At 40.8% G+C, this 18,852-nt stretch overlaps 1 protein-coding gene across 4 annotated transcripts in view; it reads left to right on the forward strand.

The window, feature by feature from the left end:
* flt4 (fms related receptor tyrosine kinase 4) overlaps nucleotides 1-18,852 on the forward strand; it is a 63,053-nt gene that overhangs the window by 43,150 nt on the left and 1,051 nt on the right. For 2 of the 4 annotated variants that reach the window (XM_074674534.1, XM_074674531.1), the window contains exons 11-29: nucleotides 2,458-2,587; nucleotides 3,292-3,400; nucleotides 5,409-5,768; nucleotides 6,309-6,455; nucleotides 7,448-7,579; nucleotides 8,107-8,213; nucleotides 9,759-9,894; nucleotides 10,335-10,439; nucleotides 10,617-10,730; nucleotides 12,483-12,571; nucleotides 12,719-12,878; nucleotides 12,999-13,093; nucleotides 15,065-15,187; nucleotides 15,377-15,488; nucleotides 15,736-15,835; nucleotides 16,077-16,182; nucleotides 16,263-16,387; nucleotides 16,516-16,639; nucleotides 16,817-16,902. In XM_074674534.1, the coding sequence (XP_074530635.1) occupies nucleotides 2,458-2,587; nucleotides 3,292-3,400; nucleotides 5,409-5,768; nucleotides 6,309-6,455; nucleotides 7,448-7,579; nucleotides 8,107-8,213; nucleotides 9,759-9,894; nucleotides 10,335-10,439; nucleotides 10,617-10,730; nucleotides 12,483-12,571; nucleotides 12,719-12,878; nucleotides 12,999-13,093; nucleotides 15,065-15,187; nucleotides 15,377-15,488; nucleotides 15,736-15,835; nucleotides 16,077-16,182; nucleotides 16,263-16,387; nucleotides 16,516-16,639; nucleotides 16,817-16,902 (2,460 nt within the window). The remainder of the gene's footprint in view (nucleotides 1-2,457; nucleotides 2,588-3,291; nucleotides 3,401-5,408; nucleotides 5,769-6,308; nucleotides 6,456-7,447; nucleotides 7,580-8,106; nucleotides 8,214-9,758; nucleotides 9,895-10,334; nucleotides 10,440-10,616; nucleotides 10,731-12,482; nucleotides 12,572-12,718; nucleotides 12,879-12,998; nucleotides 13,094-15,064; nucleotides 15,188-15,376; nucleotides 15,489-15,735; nucleotides 15,836-16,076; nucleotides 16,183-16,262; nucleotides 16,388-16,515; nucleotides 16,640-16,816; nucleotides 16,903-18,852) is intronic. The other 2 variants (XM_074674532.1, XM_074674533.1) reach the window with 2 other exon arrangements.

Below are 18,852 nucleotides of genomic sequence, written 5' to 3' on the forward strand. Positions count from 1 at the left end.
TGCCAAGCATCGCCCTGGGCTCTGAACCTTTTCTCCATCTCAGTGAGATCTCACTGCACAGAATAATGGATTCTCAGGGAGGCCATCTACAAAAGTATTCAGTTATTTTTCCTTTATAAGCCCCCATATTGAGGACGCTTCTCCTGAATATTCTCATAATGCTCACCTGCCTCCATTCCCCTCCAAGGCCTAAGTTTTAGATTCATAACTCCTCTCCTGACCTTTCCATGTGGGCAGAAAACATGCAAACAAGGCACTAAGCATGTTCCTGTGGGCAGGGAACACACAACAGCCGCTGGGTTGGCTCAACTTTCGCCCCAGCCCTACGGTTCATATTTTTCCTCTGCGTTCCCCTGCGATATTTCATCGCCACTGACTGAGATATGGCTGTTTTGACCTTTTCTGCTCAATAAGAATTGAATTTTCATTTTTTGATAAGATGGTTAGACATAAAGTGTAGGAATATCAAATCTGTCTGGGGTCACAGGAGCCATTGTTAAAGTGTCAGCCCGCCAAAGTGTCCTTAATTAAGCTCTGATCTCAACAAAGTTTCTGGAAAAGTTGACTCTCGTACCTAAAGACGTACAGGTAGACTAAAAAATGGATGTGTATTGTTGCAGTGGATTTGTAACAATAGACACAGCGTCAGTGTGTGGGTACTTCCCTCTTTTGGTGCAGAAAGCATGACCCTCCTCCTGCGTTTTTTAATCTCTGATGTTTTAGTAATTATACATTCATTTGCAAGTGGGACTCGGAAGAGATTTTATTAATATCCTCCCTTTTAAATGTATGTAAATGTAGATGCCAAGCGAGGGCCAGAAAACAGTAAGCAATGTGTTTCATAAAGACTCAAATCATGGATTAACCGAAACCTTGAGGCCACTGCTGAAGTAATCCCGTGGCAACCAAATCATGGCCAGGTCACCCAGTTATTTGCTGAAGTTGGAGTCTTCACATACACAACATGACTGTTTTAAACATTGTGATTCACATGAGTCAAAGCTGGCAGAGCCAGTGCTCTGGCTCTTCAACTGCTCCAGCTTTAACAGTGCTTGGTGCTGTGAAAGAAAACTGTGAAGGTAAAATTGACACACCACAACCTCTGAACTCTTAAATTTTAGTTTCTTTGGGCCCTTGCAAGTGAATAAATTAAACAAAATGAGATTGTGAAGAGACAATGCCTTTATTGAAAGAATAAAGTCTAAATAAAAGATGACACCCAGAACACATTTTAATTCAGTTCATTGTTTTGTTGATTTAACTGTCAAAGATAAGGAGAACTGCTTGAGTTGTGTTTTTGCTCTAATTTGCTGACATATCAAGGAGCTTTGTGCTTTTCTCAAAGTTAAATCATCAGTGTTTGAGAAACTCGAAATCTTACACATGAACACATTTAATGTTGTGTGATGAATTTGAATTAAATGTGATCTGATAAAACAACAAGATCTGCTTAGGTGCGAGTATCTCTCAGCCGGAAGATATGATTTAATTAACACACACAAAAAAATGAAATAAAATAATTATAATAATAAAAACAACAACAACAACAACAACAACAACAACAACAACAACAATAATAATAATAATAATAATGATAATAATTTAAAGTAATCTGGACTGGTTCCTCTGTGTACATACGTACTAATGGGCCGAGTTAACCATCTTACAACTCAAACTCAAACTTTCCCTTCATGGAGGCTCTGCGTAGAGAATTAGAAGATTAACAAAAACCTCTGTGGTCCCTTTTGGAAAATGAGTGAGTGTATCAGTTTCACAGTAATCCACAGGAAACTTGTTGAAATATTCCATTTCAGATCAAAGTGGTGGACAGATCAGGATTGGCGTTGCTATCACCACACTGTCAGCGTATGGGTGAAGAAGTAGACATTGCATAGAAACCCAGCATCTGTCAAACTGGGTTTCTGTATATACACAGATGTGTATGTAAAGATATCAGCAATGCATTTTTACTTTCAGTTATTACTAGGAGAAAAAAAATGTGGAGGAAATGAAAACTGGATAATTCAATCACGTTTTACACACAAAAATTAATATTCATATTTTTTCTGGTTCAGCTTGTTTGTGGAGTGCAGCTGTTTGTATGCTGTTACAGAATAGAATACTGCAGTTGTGCCTTAAGGCGAAAATGCAAAACAAAAATCCATTTCATGATCATTAGTTGTGCTGCAGTCTTCACACTATGCATCCTTGTAATAGAAACGGAAACCATCGTTTGTTCATTAGTTGCTGGGACACTGAACATTATGGCCTCTGCTTTTGGGCTGTTCTGGCTGATGTTCTTATCAGAAATGCAAACTAGTTTGAGGAGACAAAGACCTCATAAAAAACCTCAGGATGTCTGGTTTGATGTGCTTCTGGATTCTCCCCCACAGCTCACTTTCTGCCATGCATGTCAATGAGGAGAGATGTCACGAATGGGTTTGTGTTTGTCCCCAGGGTCCGGCGAGACAGGAAGGGTGACAGGATTGCAGACTGTCAGAACTGGCAGGACATTTACTTAGAGAATGCTTTGAATGAAATCGAGGCTATCGAAACATCCATGGAAGTGGTGGACGGCCAAGAAAAGGTAGATTATATTTGTTTGATTATGATTGACACATCTCTTCAGGAGTACAAGGATGATTGATAGTAGTATGAATAGTGGTGTGAAGTATGATTTTGCTATGGAGGGTTGCATTATTTGCTTCAAAAGTGTCAGAATATGATTGAAATTAAAGTAGAAGATAAAAAGAAGACATTTATGTAAGTGGACTTATCCTCGAACTGTGATGTTTTTTTATGTAAGCGTCCCAAATTCTGAGCTCCATAACAAAATTTGTCAATCAAGAACCATTTCCACAGTAGAAATATTTAGAACAGCTTTCCTCTGCAGACTTCCTGCAACGACGGGTTGTAAACACATCCACACACACACACACACACACACACACACACACACACACACACACACACACACGCACACACACACATGTAAGGGGTTACATGTGCACTCATAAACACACGCCTGCTCATTTATAAAACACAGCCATAAGCGGAAGTCATGACATGTTTGCTAACATGCGCAAACACACTTGTATGCACATAAAGTCTTGATGTTTTTCAATTGCACCTGAATGAGTTTGCATCTCATTCGCCCGTCAGCGAGGATCCTGGTTTATGTCAGAGCATGAAGAATAAAATGAAAGCATACTGCTCTCCTTTCTTTTAATCTGCATGTTTTTTTTTAACAACTTCTTTTTTTTTAACTCATCCTGTTTTTTTTGCCTACAGACTGTGAGTCGGCTTCAGATTCGAAACGCCAGTATTTCAGTAATGTACAAGTGTCGTGCTGAAAACAAAGTTGGCAAAGATGAGCGACTGATCTACTTCTATGTAACCAGTAAGTATGTCTGGATAGACTTAACCATGGACGCATGATTAAAAGTATTAGTGCTGATATTGATTATGATGATATAAGAGCTGTTTATGAATTTTTTATGAGTGAAATGATTTTACTCACTTTTCTTACTATTGTTAATTTCATCACCACGGTGTAAGATCAAATCCATCTTCAGTATGAAAACAGCAGTGTTAGAAAAGGTTTGGGTCTTCTTTAAACTGTCTTTGTTAAAACAGAAAAAATAAGTTTGCAACTTTAGGGACAAGAACAACAACTTTTATTTACCCTACTTTGACAAAATCAAACATGTCTTATTTTATAAGCTTTGGCCTGATGTACAATTACCTTCTGAGAATAAAGAAAATTTTTAATACTTTAACTTCCCTGCAAAAACCTTTGATGTGAACATATATACTTAATTTGAAAATTGAAGGTCCCATATCATGCTCCTTTTCTGCAGTTTAATACGGATCATTGATGTCTTCATGAAATGGTAGTAACATGTTTTGGTCCAAAAAGCCAACAAATCAAGCACAGCAGCATTGTTTCCAGGCTCTCATAGCCCCTCTGTTCAGAACGCTCTGATTTAGTGGGCGTGACCTTCATATGTAAATGAGCCACCGCTGATACCGCCCCGCTCTTCTGCGTCACTGAGAGCGGCGCCACAAGCTCTGAGTGCACAATGTTTAGAAAACAGCGAAGCTCATTTACAGTAACATTACAGGGTAAAACAACAGGCTAACCGCAGCTAAAGTTAGCATCCTGAAGCTAACACAGAGACAGGGGGACACTGAAGAAAAGCTTTTACATCTGCTCCACAGCACACAGCATTTAAAATACTCACATTTCCAGGGTCAGAGGTTTGTTGGCGGATGGTTGGTAACACGCATGGATTCAGGACCAGTCTATTCACTAGCCCTCTGTTGTACTGTCCAAAGTTGGAAAAGCAGTCAGCCGTGAAGTAACTAGCACACACATGCACAGTTTGAACTCTAGCCATTCAGTCTCAGTATCTTCCGAGATGAGAAGCTTGTGCATGGAACTATGTGGTTGTTTACAGCCAAAAACAGAGCAGTGATGGCTCTTCAACTTCAGCATTCAGGGGGTATCTGTTCCAGTGGACCAATCAGGTCAGACTTGCTCCTGATTGGTCAAAAAAGGGAATCTCTGACGTCGACAAAGCCCCGAAATCCAAACAGCTCGTTTTGGGTCAGGATTTTACATTCACAAGCACTACTTAGTACAGGTTTTATCATTAAATATCACATTTTGTGGGCTGGGAGGAAAGCCAAAGACTCACAAATTTCACAATACTTAATAAAGGGATTTTTGCAAAATATGGGACCTTTAAATCAAATCCACAAATTGTTTGAATTATCGCAAGAGGATTATCACGCAAAGGACTCAATTTTTGCAAACATTATATGAGTAATTTCACTTTACTTTTAGTCTTTTCTGTTATACAGATTAATCACTTTTCATATGTAGGTTTAAATCATGGTGTCATTGAGGGTTAAATTGACAAAAAAGCAGAGTGTGCTTCAGGGAGTATACACCTCTGATTGACTGGCTGCGACCGTAATGACCTGTCAGCTGAGAGACGCAGACCTGAAAACAGAGTTTCACAAACCAGTGGTCGACTCCACGGTGACTCTGTCTTTCACACAGGCTGTGCTGATACATAACAGTGGAGCTGAATAGAGTCCACAGGGCTTGGAGCTTTGGACACTGAAATAAATTCAGAGGCAACATCAATTTCTACCTGAGGACATGAACAGATTATTGATTGGGCTTCCCAGGCACAAGCCAAAGAGCATGTCAGTCGAATGACCAGTACTGGTGAAGACTTTATCTATTAGATATATGAGTCAGTATTTGCTAGGTGTTTTTTTTCTGTTTCGCAAACATTTGACAGAAGTACATCACTGCTTAACAAGTGTTTGCCCTGAAATATGAGCCTTCTTCGTCTGTCTGACCATTTCACGTGCCCTTCTCTGTGTCTTTGAAGCCATCCCCGAGGGGTTCAGCCTGGATGTTAAGCCTTCAGAGAATCCTCTGGAGCAGGAGAGAGTGTCTCTGTGCTGCAGCGCTGACAATTACACCTACGAGCACCTGCAGTGGTATCGCCTTAACCCTCAGGCCTTGCAGGACGAGCAGGGCGGACCCCAAGAGCCGGACTGCCGGAGCGTGCACCTGTATGCCAATACCTTGGATGGTCAGCTCTCCTTCCAGGAGTCCTCTAACAGCTGGGTCCTGGACTTCACCATTGCTTCCATACAGCTGCAGGATGAGGGTCATTACGTGTGCGAGGCTCAGAGCAGGCGAAGTGGAGAGAAACAGTGCCTGTTCAAGTACATCTCTGTCAAAGGTGAGTGATAAAAGAGACGAAAGCTGCAGACTCAGACGTACATGCATATGCACTGGTGGAGAGGAGTCGCTTTAACAGCTGCTAATTATAGAGAAAAGCTCAGCCCTTTGGCAGCGGAAGCACACACAGGTCTAAATGGGCATGGAGGAGCTGCTGTAAGCTTAAAAATACACACATGCACAGAGAAAGTGCCCACGCAGCCTGATACCCACATCCTCACGGAACACAGAGAGTACATGCTGTTTGCACATTATTCGTATGTAGTGACAGAAAACAGAGCTGAGATGCTGCAGGGCTTCGACACACAAACAAATCCATATTTCATTCATGTCGGGAGCTGTAACCTTAATTTATCGCCTTGAGGATGGATGTTCATTTCAACAGGATTATTTGGTTTTGCCCTTTGCCAGTGCGAGGAAACCCTTGAGTGAAAATCAGAAACATTTACATCATTCAGAGTTCACATAAACGCTGACTGTAACAGTGAATTCCTTTTCTTTCTTTCTCTGCGTGTGTTTTGGTCTGTCTCTCTCTCCGTAGCCCTGGAGGCACCACGGTACAGACGTAGCCTCACCAACCAGACGGTGAATGTGACAGAGTCCCTCCGGATGGAGTGCGACGCTGAGGGCAGACCCCTGCCCAGCCTCTCGTGGTTCAAAGACAATCTGCCTCTGCACCAAATGTCAGGTGGGTGAACACACCTACACAGGTGATGTATGAGTTTACACAACAGTGCAGCCGCCCACCTGCCCACACGGCCACACATAGAAACACAGGTACACTGAGAGAAACTCATGAAGATTTCACACTTTGGGAATTTAATACATGTTTGTGTTCATTATCTGAATAAATATTAGTTTTTTATCGGCAAAAACTTTTGCTGATGTAACTGTCACTGCTTTTTTTTATATGGCTTCCTTTTATGCTTAACATAATCATTCCTCTGTTGTTATATCATTCACTGTTTCTTTGCATTTATCCTAGAATTTCCTTCAAGAAGGTCTGCTTTATCATCCAAGTCTATCAATTTTGTGATTTTCCAGCTGGATGTGTTTTGTTTTTATCTCACATTAGAAAGTTCACTGTAAACAATGAGCTTTGTGAATAGATGTAGCCCTTTTTTTGTACTTTGTTTCATGATAAATGATAATCCAGCTTTTTTCAAAAGGGGGAATAAAAACACAACCACCCACCAGCTCCACCCACACACATACTCTTGAACAAATGTGTCAAACAGAAACAGTGACAAGAAGGCTCGTACGGGTGTTGCACATCCATGCACACCCACACGCCCTCATGCACACACATTAAACTCTGCAGCCGATAGATGAGGCTCATTAGCCTGCTCTGCAGCTCCTCTTCTTAACATCTGAAGGAGGAGACGAGAGGGGAGAAGAGGTGGTCAATATGGGTCTGAGTGACAGCTGATGCTCTGGGTTTGCTCAGAGAGGCTTCTGGGACATGTGGCAGAAGCACGGGGTGATGGGATTATAAATAAATGCTATTGATTAGAGTCCAGGTGTGTGATAGGAATTAAGAATGGTTGTTAAAGCTTGGCCTGATTTTCTGAGAGGTCTATTATTAAAGAAGTGTGTGTGTGTGTGTGTGTGTGTGTGTGTGTGTGTGTGTGTGTGTGTGTGAGTGAGTATGTGTCACTAACCCTCAGTGCCTTGTTGCAGGGATCCAGCTGCAGGATTCAAATCGCACGCTGAGTATCCAGCGGGTCAGGGAGGAAGACGCGGGGCTTTACACCTGCAGAGCCTGCAACCAGGGTGGCTGTGTCAACTCCTCGGCTGCTGTATGGGTCATCGGTGAGACATACACACACATGCACACATTAGTCCACAGTGTTAAGACACCACCTGTATCCACTTGTACACTCCAGCAGCTGACATCCTTTTTCGAGTGCACTCAGACCTGCAACCTCTGCCTTGAAGCTTATATTTTCACACACAAAACGCACAGTTTTTAGTCTCACAATGAGTCTGCAGATGTAGAATTCGAGCCCTTTGTTATGAACAGCTCTCCAAATCGAAAAGAAAGTCACTGACTGCACAAATGTTCTGTATTCAGAGAGTAATTGAATTGCTCTGCTTAGAGCGTGCTCATGATGAATGGCTTAATAAAGTACGTGGCTGTTAAACACTTTTATATAAAGTAAAGATTTAATGTAAGGAGCTCACAAGGAAACTGGGATAGTTTGTAACACAGCACCCCCTACAGGAAGTAGAGAGTCACATCACCACAGATGAAAAAAAGGAAAGGTTTCAGACACTCAGTATTCATAACATCAGCATCTCAAAACGATATATATTTTTATTTCTTTTCCTTTGTCAAGGTTCAAGTGACAAGGCCAACGTTGAGATTGTAATCCTCATCGGGACGGGAGTCATCGCTGTTTTCTTCTGGGCCTTGCTCATCCTCATCTTCTGCAACGTGAAGAGGGTCAGAGGGCACCGCCGTTCCCTGAGTGTCTGAGTGTTTTTGAGAGAGAAGCTGACGGGCTGTGACGGAGACACTTTAACCTCTGACACACAATATGTCTGTCTGAGAGTCGGCACAGCCCGTTTGATCTTTCAGAGAGTCTGTAATTTTCTCTGCGGTATCTGCTAGGAGTGAATCGAATTAGCGCCACTAGAGCTATTAGCCCAATCAACAAGGGCGTCTTTAATGAGGCTGGAATCACTTTTATTTCCCCTCTCTTGGTCACATATTTGATCGCTCCACGCTGTTGCTGAGCAGCAACTTGAAGTGTGGGAATGGTAGTCACTAGGACATGCCTGTTGTTGCTCTTCGAAGTATTGCAGTGATATCACACAGAGATAGAGAAACGATTGCACAGACGTATGACACTAAATGATTACATTTATGCATTTCTGTACATATGAATATGAGAAAAAAATATATATAAAAAAGTGTCCTCACCAGAAGTGTCAGAAGTATTCACATTCATTACATAGGTAGAAGTATAGATATTAAAGTTGGTGTGTCTCTTTGAACGATGACAAGCTGGAGTGAAACAGCAGTTGTGACGCTATTTTTAAAATGTGTAGAGTAGAAAGTACAGATATTTGCCTGGAAGAGTAGAAGTAAAAAGTTGGCTAAAAATAATTATTCAAGTAAATCATAGATACCACAAATTTTTACTTAAGTAACGTAACAAAATATTTTGGTAATTCCAAAATGAAAGTGTTGTCTAGATTTAATTTTCCTTACTAGCAGCAATGAAAACATTCATATCATAGAAACAACAGGAGAACTGTTAGTGGCTCATGGTTGATCCTCATCACAATGGTTGCTGGTTTATTTCCTGGCCTTCAGCTCTATGACTCATGAATTATGTCAATGCCTCGTTGAATATTTTACCATGTAAACATCGACTAGGGACGAAGTAAAAACTGACTGATATCCTGCTGAGAGCTTTTTTGAATCTTGTAGAGCTTTGAGTATTTCCACAAAACTACAAAAACGATGAAAGTCAAAGCAGAGAAAAGTACAAGTACACGTCATTAAGTAGAAACAGAAAGAGCTTGTTAAAGCTTGATATGTAACGACCCAAAATGTAACAAGATGCTAAGCCCAAAAAGTTACCAACTGTCACATTACCGAGCAGTTATAACATTTGAGGATTTTATTTGTTTTTCTAAAATTTACATTTCAGGTCATTGTTACAGATCAGGCTCTAACAGTGCTTCATAGTTTGGTCTGTTTACAATAGTTGACATTATACAGGCTTAGTTGTGTGTGTCCCTGAACCGAATAATCCCTTGTCTTTGAATGAAGTGAAAACACCACATTCATGAGAACCACGTGTTTTATTTGCTGTGCTGTGGTTACCTGTGTGTGTTTTCTTTTCTTCTGTGTATCTAACCTTTCCTGTGTACTTCAGATTGCTTTTGTGCTGTGTTTCCCTCACCTCATCTATTACGCTGACTCCTGTTCAGCCTCCCTCTTCTTCTTATTTGACCTTTCTTTCTCTTTGTACCTCAGGTTAACCCTGCAGATATAAAGACAGGCTATCTGTCAATTATCATGGACCCAGGAGAAGTGCCTCTGGATGAGCAGTGTGAATATTTGCCCTATGACTCCTCGCAGTGGGAGATCTCTAGAGACAAACTCCGACTTGGTGAGCCCAACTGAGTGGTGGGAGAAAAAAGTATGGATGATTGGATAAATGAGTAAATGGTAGCGAAGAGGAGTCGGTGGATGAATCTACAGGATGGGATGGGAGCAAGTAGATGGATGAAACTGAATTAGATTTCCATTTTTCAGAATGCTTAATGGCATGAGTCTGGACCTCAGCCAGCTAGGCAGAATGCTGCCAAGTTAAGTGCTAATGTTAAAAATGTGCATATTCTCTGCACGGCTTTCAAAAATTGCCCTGAGGTAAAGCATCTGTTCCACTACAGCAACTTCAGTTGTGCAATTGAGATTCTGATAGCTTCCCAACAACTATGAAGAGGCCAGATGTATACATTTAGCAAACATAAGTGTTTGTATGATCCATTTGGACTAAAACCAAACCTGTGGGGTGCAGTGATTTTCTCTGTCTCTCTTCTAATACAGGAAAGGTTCTGGGCCACGGTGCCTTTGGGAAAGTGATCGAAGCTTCAATCTATGGCATCAGCAAGAGCAGCAGTTTGGACACGGTGGCTGTTAAGATGCTAAAGGGTAAAATCCTGCTATCATTTAAGCACCATTAAAAGCATTTTAAGTCATTTTTTGGATTTTTCTTGGGAGTATGATTCATGTACAAAGAACACAGTAAGCACATATACACACATAACACACAATTTAACGAGTAAGAAGTTCTTCATTTTTTATTTTACACTTTAATGTGTTTTTCAGACGGAGCTACAGCCAGTGAGCATAAGGCCTTGATGTCAGAGCTGAAGATCCTGATTCACATCGGGAATCACTTAAATGTAGTCAACCTAATTGGAGCCTGCACCAAACCAAACGGTATGAAATTCATATTTTCTAAGAATAGAATAGAATAGAATAGAATAGAATAGAATAGAATAGAATAGAATAGAATAGAATGGAACAGAATAGAAAAGAAAAGAAAATACTTTATCTATCCCTGAGGGGAAATTCAGGAGTCACAGCAGCAATCAAGAAAACAGAAGTAAGAAAGTGTATAGAAAGTGCACAAATTTCCATAACAAAATAGATGATGACAGCATGTCCACCATTGTCCAGTTCAGCCAGCCTCCACCTCCACAGGGTCCAGGACTAAGCTAAGACTCTAGCGATCTGTTTAGTCTCTGTCTCCTGTTTCCTGTCCACTCACCGCAGGTTAAGTTGTTCCAATGTGGCATTTCTGTCCAGTGTTTGCGCCGTTAGCCATGTCTGTGATTAGCATGATGCTCGTCTGCCCTCTGGTATTCCCTCTGTTGCTGGGTTAGCACAGCTAGCTCGTCCATCTTACTGGAGATAGATCTTGCATTCTCAATAACGATGGATGGAAGGACAGGTCCATGTCGTCACTTCTTAGCTCACACCTGAGAACCAGCACATCGTCCTCACCTCCTTCTCCTCACAGTGTGGGAAGACATCAGGCATTGCACCAGTTAGCATTGACATGCTACAGACTGCCAATAGCTGATTTCACATGTGAAAAATGCAGCCACAGAAGCAAGTAATGATCCACTCCAAATGCCAAGATGACGTAAGAGATGAAAAAATTACAAGAAACGGACAAGGAAGAGAGAGCTACTGTAACAGGCAGCCACAACCAACAGGGCGGCGCCTACCAGCATATATGAAGATGTGATGGTACTGTGAAAATAAGAAGTAGTTGTATGAAGTGAAGAAGGGATAACATAGTGAGTAGATTTTGTCTCCAACCCTGCCGTATCCCTGAACGTGTTCTGTTAAGTCACTGCTGCATGTGTCACCTTTATTTCATGGAGGTCTCTGATGTCTTTCACTGTTTTCTTTTCTCTGCTGTTTCCTTTATTTCTCGGCTTCCCCGCCTTAAACAAACCAATGTCAAATTAACCTGGCCAGGTTCTGCTCAGTGATGTGTTTACAGTGGGTCTGCCAGAGTCCGACCAGAGCTACTTACCTTGAAACAGTTTGTTCTTCAGAGCAACAGTTCACTCTTGAGACACGACAGAGCAGTGCTATGAAATGTCGCTTTGCAATAATCGACCAAATAGCTTCTTCTTCTTTTTTTTTTTTTACTTAGAATGACTTTTATTTTCTATGGTTCATCTGTTCAAAGTATCGTTGTTTATAAAGCATATCTTCCTTGTGTTGGGACAGCGACTTATTTATTTATATCCAGGGCGAATGCCTGAAATTTTCAGCTCGTGCTTCTTTAGGATATTTGAAACAGCACACACACCAGCAGAGGAAGTGAAGCAGCTGCCTCTCTTTTTCTTCCAAACCTCTAATTTAGCATCCGTACATCAATTTGACCCATGTAGCACATTTTCAGGGACAAACATCTGACAATGTTTACCCTTCACAGAAGTTGTAATTTGGCCTTGTGCTGCCAATCTCCGACAGGAAATGCTCAAAGAACGCAGGGTCTCATTATTTACAATATGTTGCTGAAAAAATGAGCTCGCCACATGAGGCAGAAATTATTTCCTCTGATGGAGGAAAGATGAGGAAATTGCAGCATTTGTAAAAAACATTTTTCTAACATCTAATGGTCAAGATGAAAAAAGCAAACTGTAGAATAATCTGTGGATGTGTTTTCAGGTCCACTGATGGTGATAGTAGAGTACTGCAAGTACGGGAACCTGTCCAACTTCCTACGAGCCAAGAGAGAGTTCTTCCTCCCCTACAGGGTATCAAACGCACCAAAGTGACGCAGTTCTTTCTGCAGCGATTAAATGTCTACAGCTCAGAAACAATCTTCTTTTCTTCATCTTCTTACAAACAAAGCTCTCTTGCACATCTCTGTTGTTACTGATTTGCATTGTTCCCCCTCTCAGGACCGCTCTCCTAAAACACAGAGTCAAGTCAGACGAATGATTGAGGCCGGTCAAATGGACCAAAGGGCTTGTCACCAGCCCTCACCCTCGTCTTCCTCTCGCCTCATCAACCCTCAGACTCCATCCAGCATGCCCTGTCAGACTCCTGTGGTGGAGAAAAGTGAGCCTCTTTTAATTACAGAGAGTTGAATTTTAAACTGTTACCACTGATTAACTTCTTTTCCCTTCATTATTGCCCTTTCCGCTCCTCATACTCCTTCTCCTCCTCTTCGCTCTGCAGTGGAGGACTTGTGGAAGACCCCTCTGACGATAGAAGATCTAATTTGCTACAGCTTCCAGGTGGCTCGAGGGATGGAGTTCCTGGCCTCTAGAAAGGTTAATTGTCTGCTTCACAAAGATAATTAGTGGCTGAGCTGAGCTGGATTGTCACCGGAGGTTGCTCTCTGAAGCAGCAGTTTGTGGCTGAATCATCCAGCACGTCAGGACGCGAGGCTGTTGATTATTAACTACGTTACCAAACACCTGAGCTGTGCCGTCATGAAGCATTGCAGACTTGTTCACAGCAGGTATTATGTGGAGTTTTAATGAAAGTTGTCCCACAATGCAAAGCTGTTCAGTTGTTAGTGGTTTTAAGATGATTGTTTTAGCCACAAAGAGGACACATTTTTATTTTAGTCCATAACATTTGAGTTTTTCTAAAACTCTCAAAATAAACTGTGATAGTGAATTCAAAACATATAATTACAAGGTAGCGAATAATTTTGATAAAGTTTATTTCAAGACTAAAACAGGACAAGAAAAATACTCTGGTACAGGTTACACCCCTGAACTCTTGATGCTTAATGAAGCCCCTGTGACGGGCTCTTTATCTGGTGATGAACTGATGGAAATCATGATGCTTCTTTAACATTTTACAGACTGACTCTATAAAACCATGTTTAATGCCTGTAACCACTGTGATTGACAGCATGCTGAGGTTACAGAGCATTTTCATCTTTTTGATAGTAAATAGTATTTCTCCACACAGGGGTTAAAAATCAGAGTCAGAAACTTCCTCTCAGGAGCTTAGAAAACAAAACCACACAAATGTAATAAATATGTCTCAGTGAGAAACTTCTTTATGCTGTAAAGACAAAAACAGTATCATTGAGGTGTGTCTTCAAAATTGCAAATTTTAGCCACTGAACACACGTCATATCTTGTTTTATGCATGCCTTTAAGTTTATAAGTGAATTTATTACCCCCACTAAGGAGGTTATGTTTTTGGTAGAGTTTGTCTGTGAACAACATAACTCAAAAAGTAATGAACAGATCTGAATGAAATTTTCAGGAAATGTTTGAAATAGGATAAGGAAGAAGTGATTACATTATTGAGGTGATCCAGATCACCGTCTAGATCTAGGACTTTTTTAAAGGATTCTTTATCACTGTGAGATAAGACCGTTTTCACCATATGGTTACAGAACTCCACGATAAATGGTTGAATTGCTTTGCAAAACAATATAAGACAATGTCACAATAATCACCCTAATATTATTCTATTCATACAGTAGTGGAAAGAAGAAAAAAAGATTAAGATTCAAGAGGCTTCACTGTCAGACTGGCACACGTTTACACAGCTGCATGCTGGGTAGCATGAAATTTCTCCTTCAAGGTCCTGCTTTTGAGCCTGATAGATATTTAAGGATAACAAAATGTTGAGCTAGGATAAAAAAAGAGATCTTATGTGTAGGTGAAAAATATGAACATTTGACTAAATATTAAAATATGAAAATATAAGTACGGACAAATCAAAACAAAGGCAGCAGAGGCAAAATAACTAGACCGGGTGAAAAAAAAATTAAACTTGAAACATAGATCAAATCAGAAATGGATATGTGAGAAAAATATGTTGGATTTTGCTCTTTATTTCATAAAATGTTGCTTTAAATTCATTGAAACGAGGTTAATTTTCAACTAATTGAAATGAACCTCATTTGATTTTTAAAATTAAAGTGATTATTTGTAATTTTTTCTTATAGTCTTTAAGCAATAATATTAAGAGTGATTAACTGATGGAAATAATTCTAGACTAACCCGTCTTATTGTGATTTTATCATGAACATCAGATTCGAATGAGTCCTTCAGCTCAGTGTCCACCCGTAGGCATGTTCAGCTGTCAGCTTGGTGAGGGATGTCAGACCTCCTGCTGTGACTCCACAGATCTCAGTCTGGTCGAGACTTTGTCCACTCCCAATTTCTAACTGGCATAGAAAAATACACACACACACAAACACACACACACTCACACACCTGTCTGCAGTGCTGTGATTGATGATGTGTGTGTCTTCTTGTGTGTATCCTCAGTGTATCCACAGAGACCTGGCAGCTCGAAACATTCTCCTGTCAGAGAACAACATCGTGAAGATCTGTGACTTCGGTCTGGCAAGAGACATATACAAAGACCCCGACTACGTCAGGAAAGGCAATGTACGCCACCTCACACTGATTTCAAGCCTCCAGCTTTATCATCCAACCCTTTCTACTCTGAAGGGACACCACACTTCTTTTTTCCCCCCTCAACCGCCCACATAATGTTTCACCTTTACAGCAGGTGTCATTTCTGTGTGTGTTGACGATGATGAAACATTTTTCTGGTGCTTTAACGCTCTCTTTCAGGCTCGTCTGCCTTTGAAGTGGATGGCTCCAGAGAGCATCTTCGACAAAGTTTACACCAGCCAGAGTGATGTCTGGTCTTTTGGAGTTCTTCTCTGGGAAATCTTTTCTCTCGGTAAAAATCAACACAATCACAACACGCACATTTCATCTTTTACGAGGTGTCATGTCTACAGAAATCAAAGGGAACAGAGTTTCAATAAAACGGCTCGCAGAGCTGTGAAGTTTCTGTTTCTGTAGAAGTAACGACTGATCCCTGTTTTCAAAAAGCTCTTTGACAGGAAGAATAAATCCACGTGGTCTGTATCCAAACACAGTGACCTCACCTGACATGTGACTGAATGTCTCTTGTGCTCCCTCAGGTGCATCTCCATACCCCGGAGTGCAGATTGATGAAGAGTTTTGCAAACGGTTAAAAGATGGGGTCAGGATGAGATCACCAGAGACTGCATCGCCTGAAATGTAAGAAAAAGGACTTTAATCTTTTTTATTATCATGTAGATAAAAAAAAACACTTGTTCATTTGCTTTGAATAAGTTCTTTTGTCCAAAATTTCAAGATTTAACTGAACCCACTAGGAAAGCAAGTGTTAATGTGCCAATAAATCATTACGGTGAGGAAAGTAACGGAGTCGTGTAGAGTAGCTCTTATCAGTGCAGCTGAAGACCACCTTGGTTGTGATGTTGCTGCCCTCTGCTGGTAGATATGGAATCATGCTGGCCTGCTGGCAAGGTGAGCCCAAAGAGAGGCCAACATTCCCCGCGCTGGTGCAGATCCTTGGAGACTTGCTGCAGGACAACAGCCTACCCGTGAGTCCACAGATCTGACTTGTGTTTAGTTGACTTCCAGATTTCAGGGCTCGGCTTAATCTTCAACACATTTCCTTCAGGATGGTAAAGACTACGTTCCTCTGAACTCCTCACAGAGCTCAGTGGATGATGGTTTCTCACAGGTCTCGTCACAGCCTCCGTCTGAAGAGGAGCTGAGGCTGGCCTGCAACACTCTGCCCAACAGGTACTCACTCACACACCCTGTCGAGTTTTCTCCTTATAAAACAACACAGAGTTTAAATGCCTGAGAAACACGCACAGGTCTCGATATGCCTCCTGTGTAAATCTGATAATCTCTCCTTCCATCTTCAGCAGGTATTATAACTGCGTGCCATTCGCCGGCTGTGTGTTGGTGGGTTCCTCCAAAGTGTGCCAGCCCAGAGTGAAGACATTTGAAGAACTGCCTCTGGAGCTGCACCGACAGAAATCTCCTCAAGTAAGCTCTTTATCTGCTCATCAGATGCTGAAAATGAGAGCAGAGCGGTGACATTTGGCTGAGCTCTTTCCTCCTCCATAATGACCAAAAGTAGTTGCTGTTGATAGACATGGGCATAGCAGCAGAGTCAGACAGAGATGTTGTATTCACTCGATGTCCCACTGTGTGTCCCTGCAGGACAACCAGACGGACAGTGGGATGGTGCTGGCCTCAGAAGAATTTGAGAGGATCGAACACGAGCACCGGGGCGCCGCCTCGAAAAGGTTAATCATATAAACGCTGTGATTCTTGTTACTGTCTGAGACTGAAGGCGACACAGGAGACTTGAATACCGTCATGTAATGTCAGGGTCTGACATTTGGATAGCTTATTACTCACTGTGAAACAACATAATGACTGTCAGTGCAAAGACATTTGTTAAGGCTGTTTCATTTTTACAAGATTTGGTGTCAATATTAATCCATTTTTCAATCAGTCTCTTGAAAACAGTTTTTCTATTCAGCTCAAAGTATAGTCCAGTCCATCAAAGCTTTTAGTTATGTAAAACAGCAGCCCATTTGCAGAGGAAGTGAGCGTCAGCAGAGTCTGGATGTATGCATGGGTAAGTGAGACTGAGCCACATTCTGAGTCATCTGAGCCCATGACAAACCTTTATTTTGGAAGTGCTGAGACTTTCACATTAAAGAAGCTCTGAGCTAACACAAGAAAAGATGTCTTTCCCATAAGTGAATAAGTTTAAACAAGTTTCATTCAAAGACTAAATTTTTCAAAATACTGAACATTTCCAGCAGGCAACAACTCAAGTAGCCACCAATCAAACCAAGGGTAAAGTCTAGACTGACTCTTTTTCTGTGTGAAGTGAAATGAGAGGATGAGTAATGTGAATCGGCACAGTGCCCACATATGTGGACTTTACATTCCTGCCTCTCAGACTCATGATACTTAATGTTTTAAAACTTTGACCTAATAGCCACATTTAAGGACACTGCCCACATCATCTTTTGGTGAAATAACAACATTACATCCATTTTAGTGAAAAACAGAGTATGTCAGTATAACACTACCAACAAACAATGAAAAAGAGAACTCACAACACATATAATCAAACATCCCGTACAATGACTCAAGTTTAGTTATTATACTTATTAGGTCTTAATTATCCCAAACAGCTAGGGGAATTTAAAAAAATGCTCTCCAGAAAAAAGCTCAGGAGTTTAATTCATTGTTGGCTAAAATTAAAGACGGAAAAATGGAGCTGAAAGAGGGTTACTAAAGTTGTACCTATAAAAAGGAAGAAGAAGAAGGTAACAGTGTTCAGAATGAGGCTGCGAGCCTTGAGCATCTCGTTGGGAGTCGTGTGAAAAGTAATACAGCACAACGACTAATCTGAGAAACCTGAGAAGAAGAACACAAGAAAACACAAGAGCTTTATGGGTTTCTGAAACAGTTAAAAAGCTTTAAATCAATCAAGAACAAAAATCTAACAAAGTGTTTATGTCTCATCTTGAGTTTAATTCTCTTATTAGAGTTAACATGAGCTCTATTTACCTGACAAGATGTTAGCAGACAGAAATTATGCCTTTATAACTTGTAATGAGAAAGAAAATCTGTAAATGGGCTAAGAAATGTATTTAGTTTAGGGATAGACCGATTATCGGGCTGATATTTGGCATTTTGAGGGATATCGACATCGGCCTTTTTTGTTAATCCGGTCGATATAAAACAAAGTTAAAACTGTGTTGTTGCGGCTCTGATGCATCCGCTCCACAGTCTGCAGTCACTACTCAGTCCCCAGCTCTGTCCCACCCACAGTATCATCTGATAGGTTACAAGCAGAGCCATGGGTTGGGAAACAGCCAATCAGCAATGCAGTTATTACAGTTATTGCAGTTACATTGAAATTTTGGAAAACTTAATTTATTGTAGAAAACTTTAGCTATTTATTTTTTTATGTTTTCCATTTAACTTTGTGAAAAAGCTGAGCCTGGGAACTGTTGAATAAACATATCCTTGAAGGCATTAAATGCAGTTAAGTGTTGGAGTTTGTATTGTTCAAAACTTTTACACCAATATTTTCACTTTGACTGCAAATGAATATCGGCTTCAAATATCAGTTATCGGCCTCCTTTAGTAGAAATAATCGGTATCGGTCCTGAAAATTCCATTGGTCTGTCTCTAATTTAGTTTATTTTAATTTATTTTTTCTCCATTCT

The sequence above is a fragment of the Halichoeres trimaculatus genome, unplaced genomic scaffold (assembly GCF_033239565.1).
Source record: "Halichoeres trimaculatus isolate MK-OKI-2021-1 unplaced genomic scaffold, fHalTri1.1 fHalTri1_scaffold_7, whole genome shotgun sequence".
NCBI lineage: Eukaryota > Metazoa > Chordata > Actinopteri > Labriformes > Labridae > Halichoeres > Halichoeres trimaculatus.